The following is a 15,000-nucleotide window of genomic DNA, read 5'->3' as shown; positions in this document are numbered from 1 at the left end:
TTTCCTTAACACAGGCTTTAAGAATCCCAGGCCTACATTACTACTACTACTACTACTACTACTACTACTGCTACTAATAATAATAATGATAAAAATAAAAATAATAATACTGATGATAATAATGATGAGTACTACTGAAGAATACGAATTGTAACAAAAACCCAACTCAATGCATCCAACCGAATGGAAGCCATCAACACCCTGGCTACACCAGTCGTATCTTACAGCTTCAACAGCGTCGACTGGAAACTAGAAGAGATCAGGAAACTAGATAGAAAAACAAGAAAAATACTCACCTTAGAGAGGATGCACCACCCAAAACCACATGTGGATAGATTGTACCTCCCCAGAAACGAGGGTGGCAGGGGTCTAATCCAACTGGAAACTGCCTACAAAACAACAACACTAGGCCTAGATACTTACCTTAACACCAGAAATGACCCCTTCTCATGACTGCTAGAGAGCATGAAGAACAAAACAAAAAGTACTCCGTAGCTAACCAAGCCACAATGTTCAGAAGAGAGCGCCACCTCCCTGAAACACCGCAACCTGAAAATGAAGCTCCAACCATCCACACCGGAGAAGTCAAACACAAAGCAAAGTGTCACGTTGATGCTCTATGCTCTCGTTGATGCTCTATGCTCTGTGATCTTGTTGATGCTCTATGCTCTTGTTGATGCTCTATGCTCTACGATCTCGTTGATGCGCAATACTCTATGATCTCGTTGATGCTCTATGCTCTATGCTCTCGTTGATGCGCTATGCTCTATGATCTCGTTGATGCTCTATGCTCTATGCTCTTGTTTATGCGCTATGCTCTATGCTCTACGATCTCGTCGATATTCTATGCTCTATGATCTCGTTGATGCTCTATGCTCTATGCTCTATGCTCTTGTTGATGCGCTATGCTCTATGCTCTATGATCTCGTTGATGCTCTATGCTCTATGCTCTACGATCTCGTCGATGCTCTATGCTCTATGCTCTATGATCTCGTTGATGCGCTATGCTCTCGTTGATGCTCTATGATCTTGTTGATGCTCTATGCTCTATGATCTCGTTGATGCTCTATGCTCTTGTTGATGCTCTATGCTCTATGATCTCGTTGATGCTCTATGCTCTATAATCTCGTCGGCAGAACAGTGGTTGGCAAATTCAGTGAGACAGAAACCAACCCACCATGCAGTACAGGTTGTGAAGCACTCAACTTAAAGGCAACTAATTGTAGACTAAGGCAAAAAGATGAGTTGTAAGTTTGGATTTAAAGGACTCAACGGACTAGAGACTCTAGAGGAGTAAATCTTGATGATAAATCCTGCTGTTCCTGTGGGTAGCAGCGGTCCTAGGTGCATTCATCCGTAGACTGATGTTATGGACCGGGGACATCGTGGCTTTGCAGATGATCAATGCATCTTGACAATGGAAAGGCACAAAATCTCCAGTTAGCAGAGAACCAGAGCACTGCATGTGGAGTAGCGCCCCCATGCTTTAAACAAACATGAAACCCTATAGGGGTGTCCTGACGGACGACCTGGGTGAGGAGGTGAGGTGAACAGACTGATTGTCTGATGGCAGCAGGCAGGTTATTTCACAAGAACGGGGCCTGATAGGAAAAGGCCCTGCTGCCACCAGCTGACTTCTTCTTAACTTGAGGTACACACAGGAGCCCTGTATTTTGACAGTGGAGAGCTCGAGATGGAATGTACGGTTTGAGGAGATCAGACAGGTAAGATGGGGCAAGCCCATTTAGGATTTTATGAATCTAATACTATGGGTAATATTGGTTCCCTTCATGACTGCCTGGCTGCTATTAATGAATGGATGTCACTCAATTTCCTTCAGCTAAATTCAGACAAAACCCAGGTTCTCCTTACAGGTTTGTCTCTGAAGTGAAACCTTGTAGCGGCCCTCTGGCTAGCAATGTTAAACCTTCCTCAAGAAACCTGGGTGTACTCTTTGACCCAAGTCTGAACTTTGACCCACACAAAAACAAGCTTTTGCAATCCTGCTTTTCCCAACTCTGGAACATGACAAAAAAATCAAATCAATGCGATCAACCAGAGATCTAGAATTACTAATCTATACCCCAGTGTTTTCACGCCTTGACTACTGCAGTGCTCTCTTTCCCTGTCTCGGCCAAGCAGCTCTGTCCTGCCTGAATCTCATGCAAAACGCTGCAGTCAGGCTGCTCACCAATACCGACCTCACATCACACATCACACCAGTCCTCACATCCCGTCACTGGCTCCCAGTAAACTATCCCAGTGAACTTCAAGATACTGCTTATCACATGTAAGGCCCTACATGGTCTTGCCCCTTTATACATTTCTGAACTTTTGCATCCTTACTCCACCTCTAGGCCACTCAGATGATCTTCTGAGCAGGGTCTATTATTTATCTATACCCCGCTCCCTCCGCAAATACAAGGGCGACTGTGCTTTTGCCATCAGGGCCCCGTCCCTCGGGAACAGTCTCCCCCTCCTCTGTTGGATCAGCTGAGTCTGCAAACAGCTTTAAAAAAACTACTCAAAACCCATCGCTCACTGACTTGCCTGCCCTGTAGAGGGGCTGTAATTTATACTTTTCTGTACAGAACTTTACATTTATGCTGTTTATCTTTCTGTATCTGTATCTTGTGCAGCACGTTTGTTTTAAAAGGTGATGTAGAAATAAACTCTTACTTACACACAGATAACCATGCTGGTGTTATGTGTGTCCAGGTGGACTCCATGGGTCTGGGCTCACTGAGCCAGCTGGTGACTTTGTACCTGGAGGAGAACCAGCTGGACGAGTTGGAGGACTTTGGGCTGAGGAACCTGTCCAGTCTGGAGGAGCTCTACATGAACCACAACCACATCTCCTCCATCGGACCCAAGGCCTTCGCTGGTCTCTCCAGTCTGCTGCGGTACATCGCACCACAGCACCACTCACTACTGCTGCAGGGTCGATGAGACAGTTTAGTTTGTTTCAGTTCTGTTTCATTTACATTTATTCATTTATCACACACTCTTATCCAAACACCTTCCAAGAGAATCAGAAATGAACAGAATATTCAAGTTACCAACTGACATCATGGACAACTACATAGTAATCATATCATAGTACTATATGAAGTAGTTGTAGTAGTAGTAGTGCTGGTACATTTGCCACATAGTAATGATACCATCGTATTAGTTGTATGAAATAGTAGTGGTAGTAGTAGTAGTACGAGTAGTAGTAGTGGTAGTAGTAGTAGTAGTAGTAGTAGTAGTGCTGGTTGTGATACATTTGCTACATAGTAATGATACCATAGTATTAGTTATATGAAATAGTAGTAGTAGTAGAAGTAGGAGTAGTAGGAGTAATATTAGTAGTAGTAGTAGTAGGAGGAGGAGTAGTGGTAGCAGTAGAAGTAGTAGTAGTAGCAGTGGTAGATAGAGTAGTAGCAGTACATTTCGCTATATGTTAATAGCATCATGGCCAAGAGTACATGTCATGTCTAATAAATGTAGTGTCTTAGATCATCTATGGGTAGTGAACAGGGTACTCCCAGTACACAGTAGAAGTTTTAGATCATCTATAGGCAGTGAACAGGGGACTCCCAGTACACAGTAGAAGTTTTAGATCATCTATAGGCAGTGAACAGGGGACTCCCAGTACACAGTAGAAGTTTCAGATCATCTATAGGTAGTGAACAGGGGACTCCCAGTACACAGTAGAAGTTTCAGATCATCTATAGGTAGTGAACAGGGGACTCCCAGTACACACATGATGTTTCAGATCATCTATAGGTGGTGAACAGGGGACTCCCAGTACACAGTAGAAGTTTTAGATCATCTATAGGTAGTGAACAGGGGACTCCCAGTACACAGTAGAAGTTTCAGATCATCTATAGGTGGTGAACAGGGGACTCCCAGTACACAGTAGATGTCTTAGATCATCTATAGGCAGTGAACAGGGGACTCCCAATACACAGTAGAAGTTTTAGATCATCTATAGGTAGTGAACAGGGGACTCCCAGTACACAGTAGAAGTTTCAGATCATCTATAGGTGGTGAACAGGGGACTCCCAGTACACACAGTAGATGTTTCAGATCATCTATAGGTGGTGAACAGGGGACTCCCAGTACACAGTAGAAGTTTTAGATCATCTATAGGTAGTGAACAGGGGACTCCCAGTACACAGTAGATGTCTTAGATCATCTATAGGTAGTGAACAGGGGACTCCCAGTACACACATAATGTTTCATATCATCTATAGGTGGTGAACAGGGGACTTCCAGTACACAGTAGAAGTTTCAGATCATCTATAGGTAGTGAACAGGGGGCTCCCAGTACACACATGATGTTTCAGATCATCTATAGGTGGTGAACAGGGGACTCCCAGTACACAGTAGATGTCTTAGATCATCTATAGGTAGTGAACAGGGGACTCCCAGTACACAGTAGATGTCTTAGATCATCTATAGGCAGTGAACAGGGGACTCCCAGTACACAGTAGATGTTTTAGATCATCTATAGGTAGTGAACAGGGGACTCCCAGTACACAGTAGAAGTTTTAGATCATCTATAGGCAGTGAACAGGGGACTCCCAGTACACAGTAGAAGTTTTAGATCATCTATAGGTAGTGAACAGGGGACTCCCAGTACATAGTAGATGTCTTAGATCATCTATAGGCAGTGAACAGGGGACTCCCAGTACACAGTAGATGTTTTAGATCATCTATAGGTAGTGAACAGGGGACTTCCAGTACACAGTAGATGTTTTAGATCATCTATAGGTGGTGAACAGGGGACTCCCAGTACACAGTAATGTTTTAGATCATCTATAGGTGGTGAACAGGGGACTCCCAGTACACAGTAATGTTTTAGATCATCTATAGGTAGTGAACAGGGGACTCCCAGTACACACATGATGTTTCAGATCATCTATAGGTAGTGAACAGGGGACTCCCAGTACACAGTAGATGTCTTAGATCATCTATAGGCAGTGAACAGGGGACTCCCAGTACACAGTAGATGTCTTAGATCATCTATAGGCAGTGAACAGGGGACTTCCAGTACACAGTAGATGTTTTAGATCATCTATAGGTAGTGAACAGGGGACTCCCAGTACACAGTAGAAGTTTTAGATCATCTATAGGCAGTGAACAGGGGACTCCCAGTACACAGTAGATGTTTCAGATCATCTATAGGTGGTGAACAGGGGACTCCCAGTACACAGTAGATGTCTTAGATCATCTATAGGTAGTGAACAGGGGACTCCCAGTACACAGTAGATGTCTTAGATCATCTATAGGCAGTGAACAGGGGACTCCCAGTACACAGTAGATGTTTTAGATCATCTATAGGTAGTGAACAGGGGACTCCCAGTACACAGTAGAAGTTTTAGATCATCTATAGGCAGTGAACAGGGGACTCCCAGTACACAGTAGAAGTTTTAGATCATCTATAGGTAGTGAACAGGGGACTCCCAGTACACAGTAGATGTCTTAGATCATCTATAGGTGGTGAACAGGGGACTCCCAGTACATAGTAGATGTCTTAGATCATCTATAGGCAGTGAACAGGGGACTCCCAGTACACAGTAGATGTTTTAGATCATCTATAGGTAGTGAACAGGGGACTCCCAGTACACAGTAGAAGTTTTAGATCATCTATAGGCAGTGAACAGGGGACTCCCAGTACACAGTAGATGTTTCAGATCATCTATAGGTGGTGAACAGGGGACTCCCAGTACACAGTAGATGTCTTAGATCATCTATAGGTAGTGAACAGGGGACTCCCAGTACACAGTAGATGTCTTAGATCATCTATAGGCAGTGAACAGGGGACTCCCAGTACACAGTAGATGTTTTAGATCATCTATAGGTAGTGAACAGGGGACTCCCAGTACACAGTAGATGTTTTAGATCATCTATAGGTAGTGAACAGGGGACTTCCAGTACACAGTAGATGTTTTAGATCATCTATAGGTGGTGAACAGGGGACTCCCAGTACACAGTAATGTTTTAGATCATCTATAGGTGGTGAACAGGGGACTCCCAGTACACAGTAATGTTTTAGATCATCTATAGGTAGTGAACAGGGGACTCCCAGTACACACATGATGTTTCAGATCATCTATAGGTAGTGAACAGGGGACTCCCAGTACACAGTAGATGTTTTAGATCATCTATAGGTAGTGAACAGGGGACTCCCAGTACACACATGATGTTTCAGATCATCTATAGGTAGTGAACAGGGGACTCCCAGTACACAGTAGATGTTTTAGATCATCTATAGGTAGTGAACAGGGGACTCCCAGTACACACATGATGTTTCAGATCATCTATAGGTAGTGAACAGGGGACTCCCAGTACACAGTAGATGTTTCAGATCATCTATAGGTAGTGAACAGGGGACTCCCAGTACACAGTAGATGTTTCAGATCATCTATAGGTGGTGAACAGGGGACTCCCAGTACACAGTAGATGTTTCAGATCATCTATAGGTAGTGAACAGGGGACTCCCAGTACACAGTAGATGTTTCAGATCATCTATAGGTAGTGAACAGGGGACTCCCAGTACACAGTAGATGTTTCAGATCATCTATAGGTGGTGAACAGGGGACTCCCAGTAGATGCACATTGACACATATCAGTAGACCAGACAAACGAAGCTGTCACGTGCGGATAGAAGAAGGCTGAGCAGTAGACACCAGCGGTTTTCTGTGTTTAATGAAGTACAGCTAAAATAATAACAACTGGCGTCAATTCATAATCATGGCAAAGAGTCACCAGAGACACTTGACTTTTCTTAACTGTGCAGTTCTGTTCTGGGTTCTGAATTCCTCCAGTCTGGTTTCCAGTCCTTACTCTACTCCTGTTCTATTATTATTATTATTATTATAATTATTATTATCTTATTCATCCCTCCAGACTCCATCTGAACTCCAATCGTCTGGTGGCCATAGACCGCTGCTGGTTCGAGTCCCTGCCATCCCTGGAGATCCTGATGATCGGAGAGAACCCCATCCTGGGTCTGGAGGAAAGGAACTTCCTGCCTTTGTTCCACCTCCACAGTCTGGTTCTAGCTGGAATGGCTCTGGAGGAAGTTCCACCTACTGCATTCCTGGGTCTGGACTACCTGGAGAGTCTCTCCTTCTACGATAACCAGCTCAAGTAAGGAAACACCAGCAGCACTGCTGTCCTCCTTTCTCCTTCTCCTGCTACACAGTTTAAATGATGTCAGGAAATGCAGGGTTGGAGGGATTTAAAAGTTGGTTCTTTATTGAATTACCTTACTTTGGTCCCAATGTTGTTTTTTAATCCAAGATTGTTCTTCATCTTGTGATTTATGATAATAATCATCATACATTTATAATAAATTTATAATAATAATAATTTTGTTATTTTTGTACATGTTAAATTAAGTTTTTATATTTTCTGTAGGTCTGTTCCTCGTGAGGCTCTGAGCACGCTCTCTAACCTCAAGTTTCTGGATCTGAACCGGAATCCGATGGAGCAGATCCAGCAGGGAGACTTCCAGAACCTTCCTCACCTGGAGGAGCTGAGGTGGGTTTGTTAGTACATCAGAACCGGACCTGACAATAGAACCACAAACAGTTTTAACTCATCTATAGAATCTGTCCGGAAACTTATCTGTTTAAATCCAGATCACGTCTGATGTTTGACCAGAACAACTTCCTGTCAGTGTTAAAACACTGATGCAGACCTCACTCACCTCCTCTGTACGGAAAACATATTCCCACCGACTGACAGTCAGGTAGACAGACAGTCATTCAGTAATCAGATGACGAGTGGTTGTTGTGACTGTTTTTCAGTTTAAATAACATGGACAATCTATTGATGGTGGAGCGAGCAGCGTTCCAGAACCTTCCAGAAATGGCCAAACTGGAACTTTACAACAACCCCAGACTATCTAACATCCACCCCCAGGCTTTCAGGTGACCTGTCTGTCTGTCTGTCTGTCTGTCTGTCTGTCTGTCTGTCTGTTTTTGTCTGTCTGCCTGCCTGCCTGTCTCTCTCGTTATCTGTCTGTCTGTCTGTCTGTCTGTTTTTGTCTGCCTGCCTGCCTGCCTGTCTCTCTCGTTATCTGTCTGTCTGTCTGTCTGTTTTTGTCTGCCTGCCTGCCTGCCTGTCTCTCTCGTTATCTGTCTGTCTGTCTGTCTGTCTGTTTTTGTCTGTCTGCCTGCCTGCCTGTCTCTCTCGTTATCTGTCTGTCTGTCTGTCTGTCTGTGGTTCTCTTCCTGTCTTTCTCTCTGTCTGTCTATCCATCTGTCCGTCTGTCTTTTTAACCATGTCTAAAACCTGTCTGTCCTCTCAGTGGGCTAGGCTCTCTGCGTACGTTGCTCCTCCATAACAACCAGCTGAGCCTCCTCTCCAGAGAGCTGCTGTCCTCCCTGCCCTCCCTGGAGGAGCTGTCGCTCCACTCCAATCCCCTCCGCTGTGACTGCTTGGCCTCCTGGGGGCCTTACCTCGGCAACCAATCAAATCTCAAGCTTCAGGAAGCTTCTAGCACCCTCTGCTCCTCCCCGCCTCAGCTCATTGGCCAGGAGCTCCAAGAGGTTGTTTCCATTGGCTGGGGGGCCAGTTGGGGCGGGGCTAGTGGAGTAGGGAACAGTTGCCTGCCACATATCTCACCACACTCCTTCCCACCTGTGATTAATATTAGCTCTGGGCAGCCAATCACATTGGAGTGCTGGGCCAGTGCTGACCCCGCCCCCCAGTTCTATTGGATAACACCCACCGGAGACAAGGTGAGAGAGGACAGGATCTGTTCCCATCAAACAGAAAACAAACTGTGACACATTTACAAGTTAAATTTACAATCCTGAAGACTTATATGCAAACATTTACTATGATGCGTTCTGCCTCCAGTGTATTTATTTCAACATCTAACCCATGAACATCACACACCTCCACATCCTGCAGACTGTAGCGGTGTGTGATGTGGATGGTTGGTGTCTGGTTGTCCTGCAGACTGTAGCGGTGTGTGATGTGGATGGTTGGTGTCTGGTAGTCCTGCAGACTGTAGCGGTGTGTGATGTGGATGGTTGGTGTCTGGTAGTCCTGCAGACTGTAGCGGTGTGTGATGTGGATGGTTGGTGTCTGGTAGTCCTGCAGACTGTAGCGGTGTGTGATGTGGATGGTTGGTGTCTGGTTGTCCTGCAGACTGTAGCGGTGTGTGATGTGGATGGTTGGTGTCTGGTAGTCCTGCAGACTGTAGCGGTGTGTGATGTGGATGGTTGGTGTCTGGTTGTCCTGCAGACTGTAGCAGTGTGTGATGTGGATGGTTGGTGTCTGGTAGTCCTGCAGACTGTAGCGGTGTGTGATGTGGATGGTTGGTGTCTGGTAGTCCTGCAGACTGTAGCGGTGTGTGATGTGGGTGGTTGGTGTCTGGTAGTCCTGCAGACTGTAGCGGTGTGTGATGTGGATGGTTGGTGTCTGGTAGTCCTGCAGACTGTAGCGGTGTGTGATGTGGATGGTTGGTGTCTGGTTGTCCTGCAGACTGTAGCGGTGTGTGATGTGGATGGTTGGTGTCTGGTAGTCCTGCAGACTGTAGCGGTGTGTGATGTGGATGGTTGGTGTCTGGTAGTCCTGCAGACTGTAGCGGTATGTGATGTGGATGGTTGGTGTCTGGTAGTCCTGCAGACTGTAGCGGTGTGTGATGTGGATGGTTGGTGTCTGGTTGTCCTGCAGACTGTAGCGGTGTGTGATGTGGGTGGTTGGTGTCTGGTTGTCCTGCAGACTGTAGCGGTGTGTGATGTGGATGGTTGGTGTCTGGTAGTCCTGCAGACTGTAGCGGTGTGTGATGTGGATGGTTGGTGTCTGGTTGTCCTGCAGACTGTAGCGGTGTGTGATGTGGATGGTTGGTGTCTGGTTGTCCTGCAGACTGTAGCGGTGTGTGATGTGGATGGTTGGTGTCTGGTAGTCCTGCAGACTGTAGCGGTGTGTGATGTGGATGGTTGGTGTCTGGTAGTCCTGCAGACTGTAGTGGTGTGTGATGTGGATGGTTGGTGTCTGGTAGTCCTGCAGACTGTAGCGGTGTGTGATGTGGATGGTTGGTGTCTGGTTGTCCTGCAGACTGTAGCGGTGTGTGATGTGGATGGTTGGTGTCTGGTAGTCCTGCAGACTGTAGCGGTGTGTGATGTGGATGGTTGGTGTCTGGTAGTCCTGCAGACTGTAGCAGTGTGTGATGTGGATGGTTGGTGTCTGGTAGTCCTGCAGACTGTAGCGGTGTGTGATGTGGATGGTTGGTGTCTGGTTGTCCTGCAGACTGTAGCAGTGTGTGATGTGGATGGTTGGTGTCTGGTAGTCCTGCAGACTGTAGCGGTGTGTGATGTGGATGGTTGGTGTCTGGTAGTCCTGCAGACTGTAGCGGTGTGTGATGTGGATGGTTGGTGTCTGGTAGTCCTGCAGACTGTAGCGGTGTGTGATGTGGATGGTTGGTGTCTGGTAGTCCTGCAGACTGTAGCAGTGTGTGATGTAGATGGTTGGTGTCTGGTTGTCCTGCAGACTGTAGCAGTATGTGATGTGGATGGTTGGTGTCTGGTAGTCCTGCAGACTGTAGCGGTGTGTGATGTGGATGGTTGGTGTCTGGTAGTCCTGCAGACTGTAGCGGTGTGTGATGTGGATGGTTGGTGTCTGGTTGTCCTGCAGACTGTAGCGGTGTGTGATGTGGATGGTTGGTGTCTGGTAGGACTTTGCCAGGAAAAATGACAGGGTGCAGTGTTTTCATCTTCATCATAGCAGCCAGATGAGGGAGAAGAAGGCAGGTAGTGTTGAGTTAGAAGAAGTGAGGTGTTGTGTCTAACCAGCAGATATGACAGAACAAGCTGGTAGAAGACCTTCACCAACACAGAACTACATCAATAAGTACACCTCAGGTTCTACCAACACACAGTACTACATCAATAAGTACACCTCAGGTTGTACCAACACACAGTACTACATCAATAAGTACACCTCAGGTTCTACCAACACACAGTACTACATCAATAAGTACACCTCAGGTTCTACCAACACACAGTACTACATCAATAAGTACACCTCAGGTTCTACCAACACACAGTACTACATCAATAAGTACACCTCAGGTTCTACCAACACACAGTACTACATCAATAAGTACAACTCAGGTTCTACCAACACACAGTACTACATCAATAAGTACAACTCAGGTTCCACCAGGTTCTTTGGTTTGTTTCTGACACAACAGCCCTGCTGACTCTCATTCATTCTGAATGGAGCTCAGACACTCACCTCACCACCACCTACATAGGACACACACTGGTACAGTAACACCAGGAGATTCAGGACTGTGGCTTTAAAGAACTGGAATGTCTTCCATGCTGGTAAATGTTTAAGTTTCTCAAACCATGACAATGAAATCAGAATAAATCAATAAAACATGCACACGGCTACAATAACACGAGGACATATGAGGTGTGTATGTTCAGTTAGATCTGTATACAGTAATACTACTCCTGGCTACATCCTACTGCAAAAAGTCAACTTGTCAGAAATGATGAGAAAGCGATAATTCTCCTTTTGAAGCAATGTTCGGTAAATCTGCAGTTGAGATTTAAAAATTTTCAAGGGTTCAAGGACATTCAACTCAAACCTGACATTGATTTAATAATCCATTCTGAGTTTCACTGCACCACCGGTATGTGCTGTCCAAACCCTTCAAGGAAAGATACCGAAAATATTTCATGTATTTTTACTGGATATTAAATCTAGGATGATAGCATTCTCCTTCCGGTCAATAAAAATGTCATCTCCTCTTTTTTACCTGCTAGGTGAGCTTGGAGGCTGAGGCTGCACCAGTCGTATCAGAGCAGGGGCATGGCCTAAGCAGGAAGCAGAGGAAGCACCATGTGTCCAATCCTGGCGCATTGGTGATTGAACGCCTGGAGCCGGAGGATGCAGGTTAGTTTACTGTAAATAAACCAAACAGGTCCACAAGTAGCCACGAAATGCATGATAGATACGTGATGGTAATCCTGTCAGACAAGAGCTCACGTCAGCTCAGGTGTTAGTAGTGTTAAGTGTCCTCCATGACTGTCCGTGTACTCCATCCATGTGTCTGTGGAAGGAGGGTTTGGCAGCTCAGTTCTAGACAAGTTGAAGTGAAATTTGGCCACTAATAATCTGCAGGTCCAGGAAGTGCTGGTGCTCTGCCTACTCTTCTAAAACTATAACTGCTTCAGTTCAATTCATTTTGACAGAGAAATCAACATACTCCTGCCAAGAGAGCTGTTCTTCATTGCCTACATGTACCACAATGCATTGCAGAGGAGTTTCTCATTGTTGGAGGTTAGAAAATGAACATCTTATCCAAACAGACTTGCAGTACTTCTGTCATCCACTGACACCTGGATAACAGAAGTAAACTACAGAAATCTCAGAAAGTTGAATCAGTTCATCTGGGCACAATATTTATTGAACATTATATGATATATATATATATGCTGCTATGTATTAAAATATTTTTTCCTGTATCCGTGTTGATATATATATATATATATATATATATATATATATATATATATATATATATATATATATATATATATAATATTATATGATTATAATATTATAATGGGTAATATGAATATTACCCATTACCTGAAAAACACAGGTGCATGTCATCAGCATAGCTGTGGTGAGAGATATAATTGTACTGGCGAACCAGGTTGTAGAGGTAACATGTAAAGTGTGAAAAGGACGTCTTGATGCATGCTCAATAATCCAGGTGTAGAAATCTCAGAAAGTTGAATCAGTTCATCTGGACACAGCTTAGTAGAAGACATGTTTTATCACTCATCTAAGTGACCTCTTCGGTCTCAAATGACTGCAGGTATCCCCACCCTTATAAACAATACAGTGGCATCTACTACTACTACTACTACTACCTTCAGCTGCTCTCTCTCTAGGTCTGTATACATGTGTAGCATGGAATGTGGAGGGAGCAGATACCAGGAGTGTGTCTGTGTCTGTGGATCCTCAACGGAGGGAGTCCTGGCTGGGGAACTCCTCTTCTGGCTCCTCCTGCTCACTGCTGCTGTTGGCCAAGGTAGTTCTACGTCTTTTAAACAAATGTCAGCTTCTTCATAATCATAATCTTCATAATCAAAATGGACCTCATGTAAGAACGTCCTGTGACGATCCACCTCAGTTTCTCTTAAGTTCGACTGTAGAAGTGAGTCAGCGAAATCCACATTCCCAGAGCCGAGGCTGGGGGTTGGTGCTGTATCTTCAGGTTTAAGCCTGGGTTTTCAGTGTCACGACGGTGGTTCACCTTTTACCAGGGTACATGACCATGGTAACTTACGCTGCACAACTAACCTGCTCCGGAGCAGGTTGTGTTCGAGATAACAGATCAGATGTGGGTGGGGAGTGAATAAAAAGCAGTGTCCCCTCCCTCAATACCCACGGCTGATGTGCCCTTGAGCAAGGCACTTAACCAACTGCTTCAGTGCAGCTTCTCGGTGGTCACCAATGAAGACTGTGGTTGTACTGGTCAGCTTCCAGGTGTGAATGTGTGGAACAGTGTGAATGTGTAGCAAGCCGTTGCTAAAAAAGTACTACCCCGGGTAAACAAAAGTTTTAAAAATACAATTCTTCTGGAAAACAGCATCACCATTCCTAGAAGATCCCCTGGACCCATGAATCCCGTGGATCGGTGCGCGAATAGTGAGAGGGTCTCTTATGCGGGCAAGAGGTTTTAGAGACTGACAAAATCCTTTGGCTTTCCCTGCCAAGTATCTAAATGAAAGATATAATAGTCTCAGTGGAGGGGATGGCTTATCTTTGTCAGCTCCTTGAGTCCGAGTGTAGGTCCACCTGCCCTCAGTACTTCTGCCGGTATTCCATCAGGAACAGCAGCCTTGTTGATTTTCATCTTCCTGATGACATCCTGGACTTCTCTTGGACTCAGTGGTGCTACCATGTCCTCCTCTTTGGCTTGTTGAGGGAGTTGTTGGAGGGCACATGTAGCCGAGCCAAATTTCTCATTTTATTCTATTTCTTTATTGTCCCTGAAATCTGTTTTTAATTGTTGTGAACGTCCCAAAAATTAGTTCCTACTTGTAAACAGGTTCTACCCTAGCGGTTTTCAATGCATACCTTTTGTCCCCTGGGGGCGCTGTTCTGGTGTTACTCCTCCGAGCCTAGCTTCAGTGTGGATGTGTGCTTGGAGCTGTATGGACAGATGCATAGGACAAGATATATGACTGATGCCTGTGTTTTTTTCTTTTTCCTGTGAAAAAAAATAAACCCCACAGATCTCCAACTCTGGTGTATGTGTCTCACTCAACTACACAATCTACTACTACTACTACTGTTACTACTACTACTGTTACTACTGTTACTACTACTACTACTACTACTGTTACTACTACTACTGTTACTACTACTACTACTACTACTACTACTACTGTTACTACTACTACTACTACTACTGTTACTACTACTACTGTTACTACTACTACTACTACTACTACTACTGTTACTACTACTACTGTTACTACTGTTACTACTACTACTACTACTACTGTTACTACTACTACTACTACTACTGTTACTACTACTACTACTACTACCTTCAGCTGCTCCCGTTAGGGGGCGCCACAGCGGATCATCCATTTCCATCTCTTCCTGTCCTCTGCATCTTCCTCTGCCACACCAGCCACCTGCATGTCCTCCCTCACCACATCCATAAACCTCCTCTTTGGCCTTCCTCTTCTCCTCTTCCCTGGCAGCTCCATATTCAGCATCCTTCTCCCAATATACCCAGCATCTCTCCTCCACACATGTCCATACCATCTCAATCTTGTCTCTCTTGCTTTGTCTCCAAACCGTCCAACCTGAGCTGTCCCCCTCTAATATACTCCTTCCTAATCCTGTCCTTCTTCATCACTCCCAGTGAAAATCTTATCATCTTCATCTCTGCCACCTCCACCTCCACCTCCTGTGTTTTCATCAGTGCCCCTGTCTCCAAACCATACAACATAG

General features: G+C 45.1%; 1 protein-coding gene across 1 annotated transcript in view; it reads left to right on the top strand.

Annotated features, from left to right (window-relative positions):
• si:ch211-180f4.1 (uncharacterized protein LOC100144405 homolog) overlaps window positions 1-15,000 on the top strand; it is a 41,077-nt gene that overhangs the window by 3,995 nt on the left and 22,082 nt on the right. The window contains exons 4-10 of the mRNA XM_056274658.1: window positions 2,719-2,903; window positions 6,898-7,140; window positions 7,411-7,533; window positions 7,803-7,925; window positions 8,306-8,738; window positions 11,784-11,913; window positions 12,921-13,060. Coding sequence (XP_056130633.1) covers window positions 2,719-2,903; window positions 6,898-7,140; window positions 7,411-7,533; window positions 7,803-7,925; window positions 8,306-8,738; window positions 11,784-11,913; window positions 12,921-13,060 — 1,377 coding nt within the window. The remainder of the gene's footprint in view (window positions 1-2,718; window positions 2,904-6,897; window positions 7,141-7,410; window positions 7,534-7,802; window positions 7,926-8,305; window positions 8,739-11,783; window positions 11,914-12,920; window positions 13,061-15,000) is intronic.

This window comes from Lampris incognitus, chromosome 2 (genome assembly GCF_029633865.1).
Source record: "Lampris incognitus isolate fLamInc1 chromosome 2, fLamInc1.hap2, whole genome shotgun sequence".
In the NCBI taxonomy this organism is placed as follows: Eukaryota; Metazoa; Chordata; class Actinopteri; order Lampriformes; family Lampridae; genus Lampris; species Lampris incognitus.
This window is presented reverse-complemented; position numbering and strand designations above follow the sequence as displayed.